Source organism: Poromitra crassiceps (assembly GCF_964638095.1).
Source record: "Poromitra crassiceps genome assembly, chromosome: 6".
Lineage (NCBI taxonomy): Eukaryota > Metazoa > Chordata > Actinopteri > Beryciformes > Melamphaidae > Poromitra > Poromitra crassiceps.
In genome coordinates, this window is record NC_139627.1 from 10994609 (window position 1) to 11013205 (window position 18597).

Genomic DNA, 18597 nt, shown 5'->3' on the forward strand with positions numbered 1-18597 from the left:
TTTGAGACATTTTTGACGAGAATTGATCATTTTTAGTGGGTGATAAAAAAAGAAAATATCTCCCACGATATTAATTGACGAGTCTAGTACTTTTTGGGAGTAGTCGATGACGACTAAAATTCAGTAGTCGTGAATGCGCTAGTATTGCGATATACAATACTATCTCGATAATTCTAAAAAAAGTGAATATGAACGATGAAAACTTCAAAAACAATACTGTAATTAGCTTAATTTACCCCTGGAAACCAAAAATGCATGTCCTTTGAGTTTGTCACATCACAAAAAAGTGTTATTAACCACCCAGCTAAATTTGAATGATTAAAAATGTCGCCAAGTAAAAATTTAAAAAGCTTTCTTACCTGTACCGCACTTTGTAGGTGTGGCCCATTTGAAACGTCACACCTGTCTTATCTGTTAACCATTTTTTGGGCGGTGGTGTTTGTTACATGGACCTCTGTCTCTCCTCCAGGCTCGCCACAGGATGGACAAGGAAATCAACAACAGGAAGTCTGAGGTGCTTCTGGACGGCAGGTGAGAACAAACGGAGCTTCTGCCTGCTTCAAACTGAGTAGTGATTCAAAATGAGGTATCTGCCATTTCAAAAGAAAGGGGGCGGGACCTAATCTTAAGAGCTCGTTGATACCTTCAAATGAGTTATCAACCAGTTGATCAAGTTGATGGTACTTCTTTAGGACGGCAAGTAGCTCAAGTCCTTGTTTGACCGTGTGATGACATTTTAAAAGTCTAAGGCGGCGTTCACACAGGACGTGTGTGAAAACGGAGCGGTCTTTTTGTGCTTTGTTTTGTTTCCCCCTGCAGTCGCGTGCAGCACAGTTTAGGACACAACGATCACACGGACGGTAGCCAGCTGCTTTCGTCTGTTTGATGTTGTTGACTGTGACAAAAAGATCGAGTCTGCACACTGAGGCTCCATCAATGGTTTTTCATTTGCAACGTTTCGATCTTCACAGGATCTTTGTCAAGCAAAAAATATATATTTTTGTTCTAGTTACCTTTTGTCCAGCACCTGTACGTTTTTTGGATGTGCGCATAATTGTCTTTTTCACATGTTGTTGACTGTGAACATGAAAGCCAGATTATTGCCAATTCTGGCAGCAGCGGCGGTTGAAGATCCCTCTGGGAGGAGAACAGGTAGGAGATGTGAAAAGACAAAGCAGCGTGCTTTTCCTCCAACTGTTCAACTTTTTTCAGCTTAAATGCCCAGAGCGCTCCGCCAAAAACAAAAGACGCCACCAGCGCTTAAACGCCAGGTGCGCTCCTTGAGAGAGGAGCACGCTTGGCGCGTCCTTACTTGAATTGCAGAAAGGCGCTGGCAGCTCAAATGAGCGCGTTGTGTGTGAACGCCGCCTTAGATGAACTAGAAAGACTTTTTTTTTTTTTTATCGTTGTTGAGAAAAACAACAAAAAAGGTCATGACAGACTCTCATACAACCAGATCCTCATGAATAAATAATGAGATAAGAGACCGCAAAAAAGGGATGAGGAGGATTTCACATTATTAATAGATAGATTTTGATATGTTGGAGAGGATCAACTCATCTGCCAAAGCCCATCTAGAAATACACTTGTCAGATTGTATCCGTCATTCTTTCCATTTCTTATATTTCTTTCAAGTTGGATATCCTTTGCTCATGTGCTGTAAAGACTTGTTTTTTCTAAATTCAGTATAGTGTTTTGTAATATGACCTGCATGCTGCCTGAGTGCGCATACTAGTGATTGAAACCTACATGTCTGATGTATGTCTGTGTGGACATAGATTACATATACCGGTACCTTACGACATACATACGTGTATGTAGTCGTGTTCCCACTGTTCATACATACATACGACATACATTATGTCTGTATGTCGTCGTGCTGTTGTCCCTGTCAAATGTGTCATTATATTATTATGTGGCAGATGTTTCGTTTAGTTTATGAAGTGTCTCTAAATCAACAAAATGACATCATCATATAAAACGTGGCGACGTTCTGCTTTCAGGTTTCAAGAGTCCAAATGGATGAACATCCAGGTGGGAGATGTAGTTCGCCTGAAGAAAAATGACCACATACCGGTAAGACCATCTACATCAGTGGTGCTCAACATGTGGTCCGGCGACCACCAACGGGTCCTTGAGGGGTTTCCAAGGAGCCCTCAGCAAATTGAAGATTTGTTAAAGTTGGAGTTAACTCACAATTAGAGAATGTAGAAGAATAAATAGTTTCACTGTTCTCTCTGCCTATAATACAGATAGTCATGGAATTCTGGACAAAATCATGAAAAAAATAAAATCAGATTTGGGTCTGAGAGACAAAATCTTAACTAAATTAAGGGTGTGTAATATGAAAAAGTTTGATAATCTCTTATCTACATGACATTTATCATAACCTACTTAACCATAAGAAATTGTACGATAACCATGAGAAACGTTATCACAACCATAAGTAACTTTACCATAATAATATAATACTATTCATATATTTTCCATGCCATTATTCTTAGTCACAGTTCTCCATGTTGTTTTTCAGTCTGTTGTTGGCTGACACTGATTCCATGTTTGGTCATCAACCATGTTGAACCCTAAACCCCCCCCCCATATGTTTGATGAATTATACCAAATTAATTTCCTTATTGTGGTGTTTGGTGTGTCTTTTTTTATCGTCTCCCAGGCAGACATCTTGCTGTTGTCCAGCTCCAACCCCAACAGTCTGTGCTACGTAGAAACAGCCGAGCTGGACGGGTAAGACTTCACATTTCCCCTTAACCTGCCGAAGACGTGAGGAAAAAACCTCACCCTTATCTTAACTCCGTGTCACTGACCTGAACCTGATCTACATATTTGAGCTGAAATGTCTGTAATTAGCTGAGCTGTCGTGTGAACTGAAGCGTAAACATGCAAACATAGTTTCTATTTATTTTGTTCAAATATTTGCATATAAAAGCATTTATTGACGAAGTTGCAAAGTGCAAAATAGAAGGAACAACTCAAACCTCGACGAGCTATCATCAATCTTTCAAACATATCGGCTTCTGTCCGTTCATTCCCACTTTCTGCAAAAGTTTGATTAATATTTGAATAGTTTGGAACAATAAATTGTGAGACTAGCACTTACAAAATATTCCAATAAAATCCTCCCAATAGAATTGAAACAAACTATGATACATTTGAACTACACTGCCTTAGAGGACAAAATACTATGATTACAGACTGTTATTACATGATGAACTGCATGTAATGATTTTATGTTGTTGTTTTTTTGGTTACACAAAAATGTAATTGGTGAAGAGCATTTGAACTGATGTATTTTGTTCAGGCTGCAGCAGCCCTCATCATACTTACCACTTCTTGTTTGATGTGTGATTTTCTCTCAAGCGTTCGGTCAATAGTTCCGCCTGATAAGAGCAGACTGAATATGTGGGAAGCGTTGCAGGAAACACCCACAAACCAAACACGGCCTTTCAATGGACACATCAAACACATCAACTGGCAACTAAAATACATTGTTAGCCGCTTTTCCCCATGTTGATTCTGTGCTTTTTGGCAGGCAGGCTGCACCAGAGAATGTAATGTTTGTCTTATTTGAGAGCAAATCATTTTGAATGCGAGAAAGGCAAATTTATCTTTTTCCTTGATTGCTGCTGAACAGGTTAACTTAACTTAGAAAGAAAAATTAAATTTTTTCTATTTTAGATGACATCCCTGGTTATTCAGTGCAGCTATAATCTATGCCAGTGTATCACAAAAATCTAATTTATTTCATTTTTCAAATTTTTTCACATCAAAAGATCATTTTTCAAGATTTCATTCATAACAATAAACTACCGTTTTCTGACGTCAGCTAGTACTATCAGATTTCTACTACATGTCAACAATCATACCACGACATGACAGCTGTCAATCAATCTTCAGGCTAGGAGAACATTCTGAGCAGGCAAGATGGCTGCCTAGTGCCTGTAACCTGGGCACACTTTTCTAAGCCCATAAATGTTAATACTTGGCCAATAAGTATGTAACATACAAAATAAAACTAACGGTAGTGTCTTAATTTAATGTAGAATGCAAAGGACATGTAACTGGCTCATTAAACTCGCATTCCAGGAATATCATATTTATACAAATATCATACTAGGCGTCTCGCACGCTGCGCCCGCTCGATTCCTGGGCGAGCCCGCTGCGAGGGGTCGCCCACCCTGCAGCTCGCCGAGCTGGCCCTGCAGCTTGCATACGCAGCTCGGCCGCTGTGCGGCCTCACCCGCCCTGCAGCTCGCCCGCTGTGCGGGCACACTTGCTCTTATGACATTACTGATGACCAGTGCGCGTCGTGGCCTCGCCTGCTCTATGACATCAATGATGACATTATCACTACATCACTGATGACAATTAGGACAATCGCCTAATTAAAAGATCCGGCTCTGTCAGGTCACCCGCACAGCCCAGGGGCAGAAGCCATCGTCTCAGTCTTATATAGCCTTAGACTGATGATGACATCATCACTGATGACATCACTGATGACATTATCACTGATAAAAAAAAATCTGGCTCCGTCAGGTCTCCCGCACGGGTGCTCTTTACACCCCCTGAAAGTTTCAGCCCGATCGCACGTAAAACAGCATAGCTGTGGCCGGACAACATTCTTGAAACAAACAGTCCACATTGCCAAATGTATACCGTAGATAAGATAGATAGATAGATTGTGTTTGTACATGGACTGCTATTGAAAGGTGACCGGTAGGTTGATTGATTGATTGATTGATTGATTGATTTACCTGTCATGCACTCTAGGTGCCCAACCCCCATGGGTTTACAAGACACAACAATAAAACAGAACAATAAACAACACAACCATGATACATTTAGAATACAAGTTTGTAAGACCCCAATGGGCCGGACAGCAATATAAAAACCAATATATCAATCTCTAAATAGAAGGTTCTGCCTTTGCTCCCATGCTTGACAGATACAATTTGCAATGAGGAAGATTCCCAAACATAGCTCAAGTTTCTCATAGTCATCCAGCTCAAAAAAGTCAACATAGATAGAGGACATTTTGCTAAAGAGTACATCCCTTGCGTTATCATACGCAGTGCAGTAAAACAAGAAATTAACCTCATTTTCAATTTCGTGTAGCTCACAAAGTAAGCAGAGTCTTTCTTCTTCAGGGGTAGCCTTAAATCTACCGCTTTCTAGTGCTAAGGGAAGCGTTCCTGATCGTAGCTGAGCACACAGAGAAGTAGGTAGAGAGGTAGGTTTCAGATTTGTCCGGTAAAATACATTATTTTGCAGTGCACACTGCGGAGCAGTGCGGGCGTGTTCTTCCCCCAAGTCCGGTGGGATCCATCGATTTCACCGAGTGGGATTCACAGAATTCAAGCACCAGGATTGTCCAATGTGTTAACTCCAGTCCCAGAACGGTCCAATCAAACTCCTCCACACATTATGTCCCACCTCTCTACCTCGTTTCAATCAGGGCAATGTTTGTTTCCAGTCGGGTTACATCTTCACAGACCCTGAGATGTCATTTCAGCTGGTCTTTAACTGAACTAATACTCTATATATTGTTGTCACCCTGCAGAGAGACCAACCTGAAGTTTAAGTTTGGTCTGAGGGTGACAGACGAACGGCTGCAGGAGGAGAGTCAGCTGGCTCGCTTTGACGGTAACGTTGAAACATTTCTCTACACACTCACAGTACCCAATGGCCCAGTTTGATGGTGAATCCCTCAGCACTGTGTGTATACAGTGGCTCAGCACTGTGTGTATACAGTGGCTCAGCACTGTGTGTATACAGTGGCTCAGCACTGTGTGTATACAGTGGCTCAGCACTGTGTGTATACAGTGGCTCAGCACTGTGTGTATACAGTGGCTCAGCACTGTGTGTATACAGTGGCTCAGCACTGTGTGTATACAGTGGCTCAGCACTGTGTGTATACAGTGGCTCAGCACTGTGTGTATACAGTGGCTCAGCACTGTGTGTATACAGTGGCTCAGCACTGTGTGTATACAGTGGTTCATTTGGGGTTTTCCATTAGCTTATAGTTATACAGCTGTTAATCACATTAAGGCGCGGCTCCTGAGAACCAATGCACTTAGAAAATGTATAACTATCTGGGACCCGTTTTTAGTTTACCTCAACGAGGCTAGGGGTGACGGGTGACTCACCCGGCTGGCTTCCCATAGACCCCTTGAGTGAGATCCCAGGTATATCGTTTACAAGAACATAAGCACCTTAGGTGGCTGGCGGCACCACTTTGTAATGTTGATTATATTTTTTGTTTTGTTTTGTTTTTGTTTTGTTTTTCATTTCTTTCCCCTGTGTCTGAGCCTGTTTGTCTGTTTTGTCTTGTTTGTGTAATATTAAAATAAAAAATGTAAAAAAAAAACACACACATTAAGGCGCAATTTATAATAAGTAAAGGACACTCTTCAACCTCAGACCTTCAGTGAGATTGAGGAAACAGTGGAGCGAAAAAAAACTGTTGATGTACTCCCCCTGACTGTTTAAACTCGACGAACGTTGATGTTACTGTTCGAGGCAGACAGGCAGCCATTTCTGTTTGGTCAGCGGCATTCCTGATTGTCTGGTTACGATGTTCCCTGCCCCATCCCTAACCCCCCCCCCAAGGAAATGAGTTAGCGTGTCACTCAGTTTAATAAAGAACAAAGAAAGAAAAAAGAGAATGCAAATAATCATAATGGTAAAAATAAAATAAAAAAACATTAAAAGTCTGATGACAAGCCCCCAACCAAACCCACCCCTACACACACACACACACACACACACACACACACACACACACACACACACACACACACACACACACACACACACACACACACACAGCTGCTCAGCTGATAACTGCAACTTTTAACAGATAAGAATTATGATTAAGTATTATTTGAGTTTAGATTACGCAATGTGTATTTTACATAAGAGATTCTCTTGAATACAACCAGAAACAGACAGGGTTTGGGACTATACATTCATTTTTCACACTTAATCCGGCTTCCCACCCGCAGACACGGCCAATTGCGCCAAGCTGGAGGTAAAACGGGGGCTCGTACATACGACCCTCATGTTGGTTGGCAGTCAGGGAATCTACCGCTGCACTACCCAGGCTCCTCGTGTCTCCCCAGTTTGATATTTTTACTCCCACTAAACCTCTGCTCATCTGGGCTCGTCTGGTCTCTCCTGCAGCTCTGATCTAACTAACTAAACCTCTGCTCATCTGGGCTCGTCTGGTCTCTCCTGCAGCTCTGATCTAACTAACTAAACCTCTGCTCATCTGGGCTCGTCTGGTCTCTCCTGCAGCTCTGATCTAACTAACTAAACCTCTGCTCATCTGGGCTCGTCTGGTCTCTCCTGCAGCTCTGATCTAACTAACTAAACCTCTGCTCATCTGGGCTCGTCTGGTCGCTCCTGCAGCTCTGATCTAACTAACTAAACCTCTGCTCATCTGGGCTCGTCTGGTCTCTCCTGCAGCTCTGATCTAACTAACTAAACCTCTGCTCATCTGGGCTCGTCTGGTCTCTCCTGCAGCTCTGATCTAACTAACTAAACCTCTGCTCATCTGGTCTCATCTGGTATCTCTTGCACACTAAACCTCTGCTCATCTGGTCTCTCCTGCAGGTCTCATCGAGTGCGAGGAGCCGAACAACCGTCTGGATAAGTTTACGGGGATGATGCTGTGGCGGAGGGAGCGCTACCCGCTGGACCTGGACAACATGCTCCTGAGAGGCTGCACGATCCGCAACACCGACGAGTGCCATGGACTGGTCATCTTCGCAGGTACGCACACACCGACGAGTGCCACGGACTGGTCATCTTCGCAGGTACGCACACACAGACGAGTGCCACGGACTGGTCATCTTCGCAGGTACGCACACACAGACGAGTGCCACGGACTGGTCATCTTCACAGTTACGCACACGCAGACACAGGTTTCTTGAACGGCGGCAAGAACGGCTGGTAACAAACCGACGGACGCCCCTTTGTCAAGTTACCGGAAATGACGCGCTCCCGCCATTATCTTATTATGTAGTGAAACAAACTGGAGATACGCTTTGTAACACAGAGATAATAACTTAAAAAAAATCAAAAATGGATGTCCCGAGCAACGTTACATTACTTGATTCTGTTTTATCCGTTTACAAGCACACGACTTGTGCATGTCACCGCCCCTTCTGCACAGAGACTCTGGATTGGTTCTGTGACACGGTTTCTTTTTACTCTCAAATCATTCCCGCGCAGTTGTGACAAAGTTCTCAGTCTCTAGGTGAGTGACGCGGAGAGAGACTGACAACTGAGTCTAGTACCAGTCTGCACTGAATGTTCTGTGCTCCTCATTCTCTTGAAGCCATTTTGATCTAAAGGCTTCTGCTGAAATGTGTTTCTCAGACAAATATAAATAGTGAAGTTGATCCTACAGTATGCATGCATTTCTTTCCAAAGCCTTTGCCTTTCTATCAAGACTCGAATATAAGATCGTTTTGATTGATTTGATTTGTGTAACTTCATAGTTTCAATGCCTTCACTATTAGTCTAAAATGTTGAAAATTGAAAAAAATAAAGGAAAATGTGGTGTGTCCAAACTTTTGACTAATTTAGACAAATTCCATACTCAAATAAAAAGTGTAAATAAATAATAATAAAAATATACTAAAAGTTGAAGTATAAAAGTACATGGTGTTTACACTTATACAAAGGAATATATCTCATAAGAGAAGAAGAAAAATCAAATCAAACATTGATTTCACGTCATCAAATTAAAGCAGTGGATAGCCAATTAAAATGATTGGTCCCATTTTCTGACACATGTTCTGTGGCACTGACACTGTACGTGGTTGTGCTGTAGGGGGCGACACCAAGATCATGAGGAATGGAGGGAAGACCAGGTTTAAGAGGACCAAAATTGATGAGCTGATGAACTACATGGTCTACACGGTAAGTCTGCTCACACGCCTTCCCAGCATGCATCTGACACATCGCCGTAATCAATCAGTGTTTCACTTTCACCTTGTGTCATTCAGCCCCTCATTTCATCTGTTTTACATTCGTCCAGTTCAGATGTTTTCAGTGTTACGAAGGAATCTGTTACTTGTGTGTTTTTATTCGTCCGATATCTATTCTTATTTTTAATATTTTCTCTTGTGTTCATTTGTGACATTATGTATTTTACTATTCTTTTTTTTAGGCCTTCACGTTATAGCCCGGTAAAAACCATCCTGATCACATGACCTCGCTGTTGCGCTCTACGGATCAGTCTGGACTTCCAACCGCCCATATCCATTTCCTGAAATGACAATGTAACGGGCCAATCAGGGACTGCATCGTAGTTGATGATGTAACCAGCCAATCAGGGCATAACAGTAATGGCGTCTCCCAACGCCACAAGCGGTAACGTTAATGTTAGTAGAGTAAACACAGGCATAAGTGCAGTTATTGTAGAAAAAAACCTCAATAACGACAATTAATCAAGAACAAGAGTTTCTTGGCGCATAAGACGTTTTTGCTGTTCTTCCAAGTGGATTTTGGATTTGACGATGCTGATTGGCTGAAGGGAATGGGATATTGGATTTGACGATGCTGATTGGCTGAAGGGAATGGGATATTGGCTGAGTTTTTCTGTCAAGGCAAGGAGTCCCGCCCACACTGAAATCGATGTGGGTGTCTGGAAGTCCAGACTGATCTGTGCAGTGGTCATGTGATCTGATCAGGATGTTGTTGTATTTTACCAGGCTACTCATGTAAAGCATTTGATAAACGTGGCTTTTAGATAAGTGCCATAGAAATAAAGCTGCTTTGTCTGTTCATCTCGTTTCCTGCTTCTCCTCCTTGGGTACGTCCCATTTCTCGAGTCTTAATTGCGAACGTTTCCCTCCCTTGCGTATTTTCCTTGTGTCTTAGTCCCTCCCACTGCGAGGAGAGAGACTGTGGCATGACGGTGGCAGCAGGTCACAGCTACAACTTTTTTTTTTTTACCCTAATCAGGTAAAAGAGCTTTGAGACGGTCTTCAAGATGGCCGACCAGAACAACTTCTAGTTCACACAGGGAGATATCTCATAAGAGAACTGGGTTGTACCCCTTGTTGTCCTTGCCTTCTTCTTCTTCTCCTCCTCCTCCTCCTCCTCCTCCTGGTGAAACCGAAGTCACCAGATAAACCCTGTGGTCCCTTCTGCAGATCTTTGCGCTGCTGATCCTGGTGGCGGCCGGCCTGGCCATCGGTCACACCTTCTGGTACGATGAGATCGGCTCCAAGGCCTGGTACTTGAAGGACGGCAAAGAACAGGGGGCTTCCTACAGGGGCTTCCTCAGCTTCTGGGGTTACATCATCGTCCTCAACACCATGGTGCCCATTTCACTATACGTCAGGTTAGGACAAATGCTACTACTGCTGCTGCTACTACTGCTGCTGTTGCTACTACTACTGCTGTTGCTACTACTGCTGCTGCTTGCTGCTACTGCTGCTGTTGCTACTACTACTGCTAGTACTACTCATAGACTGTGAAATAAGATGGACGTAGTGAGTGCGACGTCACCCATAGGCTTCTCATGGGCCATGTTAACAGTTTATGGAGCAGCGAGCGTAAGACCAGGGGTTTCCCACATAGCCACAGCACCGCCTGCTGTTGGTTGTGATCGGCAAGCTGAACAGGCGACCTGTCAATCACGCCCCAAAGCATAGTCTGCTTTATGAGTCTATTTGACTCTAAATGGGACCATAGTTTACTAAAATGAACATCAGGCTGTGTTGAAGAAGACTTGAAACTAGAGATTGAGACCATAGACTTGTTAGGAAAGTCTTTACGGAGGTCGTACATCAAGTCAGGGATTATTGACTTCTATACAATCAGGCTTCTTTTCGCAGCCAGTGGAGTCGCCCCTGCTGGCCATTACAAAGAATGCAAGTTTAAGGCACTTTTTTCCACCAGTGGACTTCAGTCTGATGTTACTTAGCCAGAAAAACTGTGTGGAAGTGTTAATGCTGTCTCCACTTCCTCTGCTCTGTGTTCAGTGTGGAAGTGTTAATGCTGTCTCCACTTCCTCTGCTCTGTGTTCAGTGTGGAAGTGTTAATGCTGTCTCCACTTCCTCTGCTCTGTGTTCAGTGTGGAAGTGTTAATGCTGTCTCCACTTCCTCTGCTCTGTGTTCAGTGTGGAAGTGTTAATGCTGTCTCCACTTCCTCTGCTCTGTGTTCAGTGTGGAAGTGTTAATGCTGTCTCCACTTCCTCTGCTCTGTGTTCAGTGTGGAAGTGTTAATGCTGTCTCCACTTCCTCTGCTCTGTGTTCAGTGTGGAAGTGTTAATGCTGTCTCCACTTCCTCTGCTCTGTGTTCAGTGTGGAAGTGTTAATGCTGTCTCCACTTCCTCTGCTCTGTGTTCAGTGTGGAAGTGTTAATGCTGTCTCCACTTCCTCTGCTCTGTGTTCAGTGTGGAAGTGTTAATGCTGTCTCCACTTCCTCTGCTCTGTGTTCAGTGTGGAAGTGTTAATGCTGTCTCCACTTCCTCTGCTCTGTGTTCAGTGTGGAAGTGTTAATGCTGTCTCCACTTCCTCTGCTCTGTGTTCAGTGTGGAAGTGTTAATGCTGTCTCCACTTCCTCTGCTCTGTGTTCAGTGTGGAAGTGTTAATGCTGTCTCCACTTCCTCTGCTCTGTGTTCAGTGTGGAAGTGATTCGCCTCGGGCAGAGCAAGTTCATCAACTGGGACCTGCAGATGTATTTTCCAGGGAAAGACACGCCAGCTAAGGTTGGTGAACTTACCGCCATGTTTCCTCACATTCTAACCACCCACTTGTTGATTCCAAAAAACTGGAAATGGAAAAAAAACATTACTTTTGTGTTCGAGCTGAAATATATTGACAATAAAATAAAAATCTAATTGCAATTATGTGATTAAAAAAAAAAAAAAATCGGTGGGCAGAATGACCAGTATCAACTTAATATCTTAAATAAAACTAAATATCTAGGGCTTTTCAGTGCAATATGGTGTTAATAGGATACAAACTTGGTAAGAGTGTCATGAGTTTGATTTCTATACTCGGTTTCAACAATCAATTCCACTCATTCCACATAGATTCAGAAAACATTTAAATTGAGTCGTCTGCTGGAACAAATCTCATCACTTTCAATCGAAGTCATTTACACAAACACGAGATCTCAAGTCAAGAATTTAAAAACCTTTTCAAAGTACAAGTCAAGAGTCAAGTCAAGTCCTGAACCCACGGCAAAAAAAGGCAATTAAAATCATAGGTGTGGATGAGGACTCTGCCCATAAGGATTTCGCCATCACCAAGTTGAGCCAGTTGCTGCAACAACTGTTCTTTTCAAAATGCACACTACCAAGTGCCCGGCAGACCTGAAAGCGCTACTACCCCCCGCTCATGTCCCAGGTCGAACCACCCGGAGGCTCCCACCCAACCATGCCCTGTCACTGCCCAGGACAGACACCCAACCATGCCCTGTCACTGCCCAGGACAAACACCAAATGCCTGGACAGGAGCTTTCTCCGCTCTGCCATAGCAACATGGAACAGCCTTCCCCCTGCGGTTGTTGGAGACATTACATCAAGTAATGTTGATGCCTTCAAGAAGAGACTGAACAAACACCTCCTCAGCACCAGACCCTAAAACTCAAGGACTTCTATTCATCATACTTAATCAGTCTCACATATATTTATGAGTAGCTGCAGATCAATGCTAGGCTCTCTGAATGTTGTTCATGAAGCCTGTATCTGTAATAGCATAGTAAAAAGAAAAAAGAAAAAGAAAGAAGTCTTACGTCTTCTCTTCATGCGTCAAGTCTCGAGCAATTCAAACGGACTCAAACCCCCAGCTGTGCAGGTGTCTCTTTGATGGAGCAGCTGTGCAGGTGTCTCTTTGATGGAGCAGCTGTGCAGGTGTCTGTTTGATGGAGCAGCTGTGCAGGTGTCTCTTTGATGGAGCAGCTGTGCAGGTGTCTCTTTGATGGAGCAAGTGTCTCTTTGATGTTGGAGCAGGTGTCTCTTTGATGGAGCAGGTGTCTCTTTGATGGAGCAGGTGTCTCTTTGATGTTGGAGCAGGTGTCTCTTTGATGGAGCAGGTGTCTCTTTGATGTTGGAGCAGGTGTCTCTTTGATGGAGCAGCTGTGCAGGTGTCTCTTTGATGGAGCAGCTGTGCAGGTGTCTCTTTGATGGAGCAGCTGTGCAGGTGTCTCTTTGATGGAGCAGCTGTGCAGGTGTCTCTTTGATGGAGCAGGTGTCTCTTTGATGGAGCAGCTGTGCAGGTGTCTCTTTGATGGAGCAGGTGTCTCTTTGATGGAGCAGCTGTGCAGGTGTCTCTTTGATGGAGCAGGTGTCTCTTTGATGTTGGAGCAGGTGTCTCTTTGATGGAGCAGGTGTCTCTTTGATGGAGCAGGTGTCTCTTTGATGGAGCGTGTTGTTAAATGGCCTCTTCCCCTTCCCTCCCAGGCTCGCACCACCACCCTGAACGAGCAGCTGGGGCAGATCGAGTACATCTTCTCTGACAAGACGGGGACGCTCACACAGAACGTCATGGCCTTCAAGAAGTGCACCATCGGTGGACAGACATACGGTACCAAGCGCTTTTATTTAAATCACTGGATTAGATTACATTGAATTGCATCAGATTGCACTAAATTGTATTCTTTTAACATGTTGTATTGATGGTTGCAGTACCCAAAGGCACCACATGGTGCCATGAGGACAGGTTCTTAGTACAGTACTGTACCACAGTGGGACCCTGGCAGTGTTAGTGCCTTCCTCTAGAGAAGTGAACCCCTAAACCTACCCATTGAATTATAGTATGCAAGAAAACATTTAATTACCATAGATTGTTTTAATTTATTTGATTTTGTGATGACTTTTATGGCTTTTCTGCAATGTTTATCAACCGTATAGACTGGTAATGTGGGGCAAACCTCGCAAAAACTTAGTTTATTCCTTAAAAAAAACTAAAAATGCCAGAGCCAGAGTTGCCTAGGCCTGGAACAGTGCTGTTTCTTACAGAGGAAATATACAAGTTTGTGAGGAAAGGATTGAAATATGGAAAGAGATATTGTGGATGTTATTGTGCAGGTTACTCCCAGAAGTAACCACTAATCTATATATATATATATATATATATATATATATATATATATATATATTTATACAGTATATATATATATATACACAGTATATATGTATATATATATATGTATATATATATGTATGTATATATATACAGTATATACTTATTCATTCAACTATCAACAATCCTTTTTAAAGGTCTGATTGATGAAGACTGTGATACAGTTTATTGCGCTACTGTTGACAAAATGTACTATTGTGAGTCGCTCTGGATAAAAGCATCTGCTAAATGACGTAATGTAACAGAGGCGAAGAGGGAAAAGGAATGAGAGACGGACCGAGAGGAGGAGAAAGGAAGAGAATGACATTGGCTGAGTTTCCCAACAAAGAAGCTTCTTAAGAGTTAAGAAGCTTCTTAAGGGGTTAAGAAGCTTCTTAAGGAGTTAAGAAGGCTCCAAAGAAGTGTTTCCCAAACGCCTTCTTAACAGTCGAGAAAAATAAAAAAAATAGAAGGCTCTTAAGAAGCATCTTAACTGGAGCGGCTCACTTGATGGCACTCTGAGCCCAGCAGTGGGCCACGACTCAGTGGTTGAGAAACACTGTTAACACCTAATCATGGTCATGTTAAACTTTATTAAACATTATTTATTTCAGACATGGACTGCAGTTCAAATTGCTTTATATACACAGCATACAACAAAACAGAGAAACACTACAGAATTTAAGCGACCTTGGGTTCTGTGAAAGGTGCTATATAAATCCACAACATTATAAAAGGAATCCATTCTGATTAGAGAAATATAGCCTACGGTAAAACATTTAAAACACAAGTAACCATACATACAGGGGAGATTTTCAAGTGTTCCCCAATTTTAAACACTAAAGGGTGCATGAAAGAAAGGAAAAAGGGAAAAACACAAGAGGAACAGTGGACACAAGTATCTCCTTTTGCCTGATGCGGCTGGATCTGCCAGTGTTTTGTCATTAAGAAGGTGTTAAGAAGGCTCCAGACCCTTCTTACAAAACCTTCTTAACGAAAGATCATCTTAGCGCTAAGAAGCTTTTGGGAAATGCAGCCTTCTTAACGGAGGATAATTGGAAGATAATTTTAGGCTAAGAAGCAATCGGGAAACGCGTTGGCTTCGTTGGCTTCTTACGGGAGCCTTAAGGAGGGTCAAAGAAGCTTCTTAGCGCTAAGAAGCTTTTGGGAAACGCATGCCTTCGTAAAGAAGCAATTGGGAAACGCGTTTGCTTCTTAAGGGGGCCTTAAGAAGGGTTGAATTAGCTTCTTAGCGCAAAGAAGCTTTTGGGAAACCCAGCCATTATGGGTAGAAGGGAGTGACACCTGCTGCTGCTGCTGCCCTCTGCTGGCCTAATGAAAGCACAGCTGTGATTACACGGGACGTTCAGAGTCTAGACATGAAGCCGACCTGTCGGCTTTACTGAGTTGTCAGAAACACGTCAAATGAGACTTGAATGATGCCTGTGAGGAAAGTGGGTCACGGCTTCAGCAGAGAAGAACCTACAGATAAGAGTAGAGCAAATAGAGACTATCATGCAGCAGTTACAGGAATAGAAGATAACGAGACAAATGTACAGCTCTGTCTCCTGTTTGTCCGGCTCAGCCCAACTGTCCACATGTCTCTTCACGTCACTGTGATGCCTTGTATTGTCTGTCTGTCCACATGTCTCACCACATCACTGTGATGCCTTGTATTGTCTGTCTGTCCACATGTCTCACCATGTCACTGTGATGCCTTGTATTGTCTCTTTGTCCACATGTCTCTTCACATCATTGTGATACCTTGTATTGTCTCTTTGTCCACATGTCTCTCCACATCATTGTGATGCCTTGTATTGTCTGTCTGTCCACATGTCTCTTCACATCATTGTGATGCCTTGTATTGTCTGTCTGTCCACATGTCTCTTCACGTCACTGTGATGCCTTGTATTGTCTCTTTGTCCACATGTCTCTTCACATCATTGTGATACCTTGTATTGTCTCTTTGTCCACATGTCTCTTCACATCACTGTGATGCCTTGTATTGTCTGTCTGTCCACATGTCTCTTCACATCACTGTGATGCCTTGTATTGTCTCTTTGTTCACATGCCTCTTCACATCACTGTGATGCCTTGTATTGTCTCTTTGTTCACATGTCTCTTCACATCACTGTGATGCCTTGTATTGTCTCTTTGTTCACATGTCTCTTCACATCACTGTGATGCCTTGTATTGTCTGTCTGTTCACATGTCTCTTCACATCACTGTGATGCCTTGTATTGTCTCTTTGTTCACATGTCTCTTCACATCACTGTGATGCCTTGTATTGTCTCTTTGTTCACATGTCTCTTCACATCACTGTGATGCCTTGTATTGTCTGTCTGTCCACATGTCTCTCTACATCACTGTGATGCCTTGCCCCGCCCTGTATTGTCTGTCTGTCCACATGTCTCTTCACATCACTGTGATGCCTTGTATTGTCTCTTTGTTCACATGTCTCTTCACATCACTGTGATGCCTTGTATTGTCTCTTTGTTCACATGCCTCTTCACATCACTGTGATGCCTTGTATTGTCTCTTTGTCCACATGTCTCTTCACATCACTGTGATGCCTTGTATTGTCTGTCTGTTCACATGTCTCTTCACATCACTGTGATGCCTTGTATTGTCTCTTTGTTCACATGCCTCTTCACATCACTGTGATGCCTTGTATTGTCTCTTTGTTCACATGTCTCTTCACATCACTGTGATGCCTTGTATTGTCTGTCTGTTCACATGTCTCTTCACATCACTGTGATGCCTTGTATTGTCTCTTTGTTCACATGCCTCTTCACATCACTGTGATGCCTTGTATTGTCTCTTTGTTCACATGCCTCTTCACATCACTGTGATGCCTTGTATTGTCTCTTTGTTCACATGTCTCTTCACATCATTGTGATGCCTTGTATTGTCTCTTTGTTCACATGCCTCTTCACATCACTGTGATGCCTTGTATTGTCTCTTTGTCCACATGTCTCTTCACGTCACTGTGATGCCTTGTATTGTCTGTCTGTTCACATGTCTCTTCACATCACTGTGATGCCTTGTATTGTCTCTTTGTTCACATGTCTCTTCACATCATTGTGATGCCTTGTATTGTCTGTCTGTCCACATGTCTCTTCACATCACTGTGATGCCTTGTATTGTCTGTCTGTTCACATGTCTCTTCACATCACTGTGATGCCTTGTATTGTCTGTCTGTCCACATGTCTCTTCACATCACTGTGATGCCTTGTATTGTCTGTCTGTTCACATGTCTCTTCATGTCACTGTGATGCCTTGTATTGTCTCTTTGTTCACATGTCTCTTCACATCACTGTGATGCCTTGTATTGTCTGTCTGTCCACATGTCTCTTCATGTCACTGTGATGCCTTGTATTGTCTCTTTGTTCACATGTCTCTTCACATCACTGTGATGCCTTGTATTGTCTGTCTGTTCACATGTCTCTTCACATCACTGTGATGCCTTGTATTGTCTGTCTGTTCACATGTCTCTTCACGTCACTGTGATGCCTTGTATTGTCTCTTTGTTCACATGTCTCTTCACATCACTGTGATGCCTTGTATTGTCTGTCTGTCCACATGTCTCTTCACATCACTGTGATGCCTTGTATTGTCTGTCTGTTCACATGTCTCTTCACATCACTGTGATGCCTTGTATTGTCTGTCTGTCCACATGTCTCTTCACATCACTGTGATGCCTTGTATTGTCTGTCTGTTCACATGTCTCTTCACATCACTGTGATGCCTTGTATTGTCTCTTTGTTCACATGTCTCTTCACATCACTGTGATGCCTTGTATTGTCTCTTTGTTCACATGTCTCTTCACATCACTGTGATGCCTTGTATTGTCTCTTTGTTCACATGCCTCTTCACATCACTGTGATGCCTTGTATTGTCTCTTTGTTCACATGTCTCTTCACATCACTGTGATGCCTTGTATTGTCTCTTTGTTCACATGTCTCTTCACGTCACTGTGATGCCTTGTATTGTCTGTCTGTCCACATGTCTCTTCACGTCACTGTGATGCCTTGTATTGTCTGTTCACATGTCTCTTCACATCACTGTGATGCCTTGTATTGTCTGTCTGTCCACATGTCTCTTCACGTCACTGTGATGCCTTGTATTGTCTGTCTGTCCACATGTCTCTTCACGTCACTGTGATGCCTTGTATTGTCTGTCTGTCCACATGTCTCTTCACGTCACTGTGATGCCTTGTATTGTCTGTCTGTCCACATGTCTCTTCACGTCACTGTGATGCCTTGTATCTGTTCACATGTCTCTTCACATCATTGTGATGCCTTGTATTGTCTCTTTGTTCACATGTCTCTTCACATCACTGTGATGCCTTGTATTGTCTGTCTGTTCACATGTCTCTTCACATCATTGTGATACCTTGTATTGTCTCTTTGTTCACATTTCTCTTCACATCATTGTGATACCTTGTATTGTCTGTCTGTCCACATGTCTCTTCACGTCACTGTGATGCCTTGT

At 43.0% G+C, this 18597-nt stretch overlaps 1 protein-coding gene across 1 annotated transcript in view; it reads left to right on the forward strand.

Annotated features, from left to right (window-relative positions):
• Nucleotides 1-18597, forward strand: part of atp8b1 (ATPase phospholipid transporting 8B1) — a 104317-nt gene that overhangs the window by 57349 nt on the left and 28371 nt on the right. The window contains exons 6-14 of the mRNA XM_083639137.1: nt 470-531; nt 2004-2076; nt 2672-2742; nt 5576-5658; nt 7630-7788; nt 8855-8943; nt 10182-10372; nt 11660-11744; nt 13443-13566. Of these exons, the coding sequence (XP_083495263.1) occupies nt 470-531; nt 2004-2076; nt 2672-2742; nt 5576-5658; nt 7630-7788; nt 8855-8943; nt 10182-10372; nt 11660-11744; nt 13443-13566 (937 nt within the window). The remainder of the gene's footprint in view (nt 1-469; nt 532-2003; nt 2077-2671; nt 2743-5575; nt 5659-7629; nt 7789-8854; nt 8944-10181; nt 10373-11659; nt 11745-13442; nt 13567-18597) is intronic.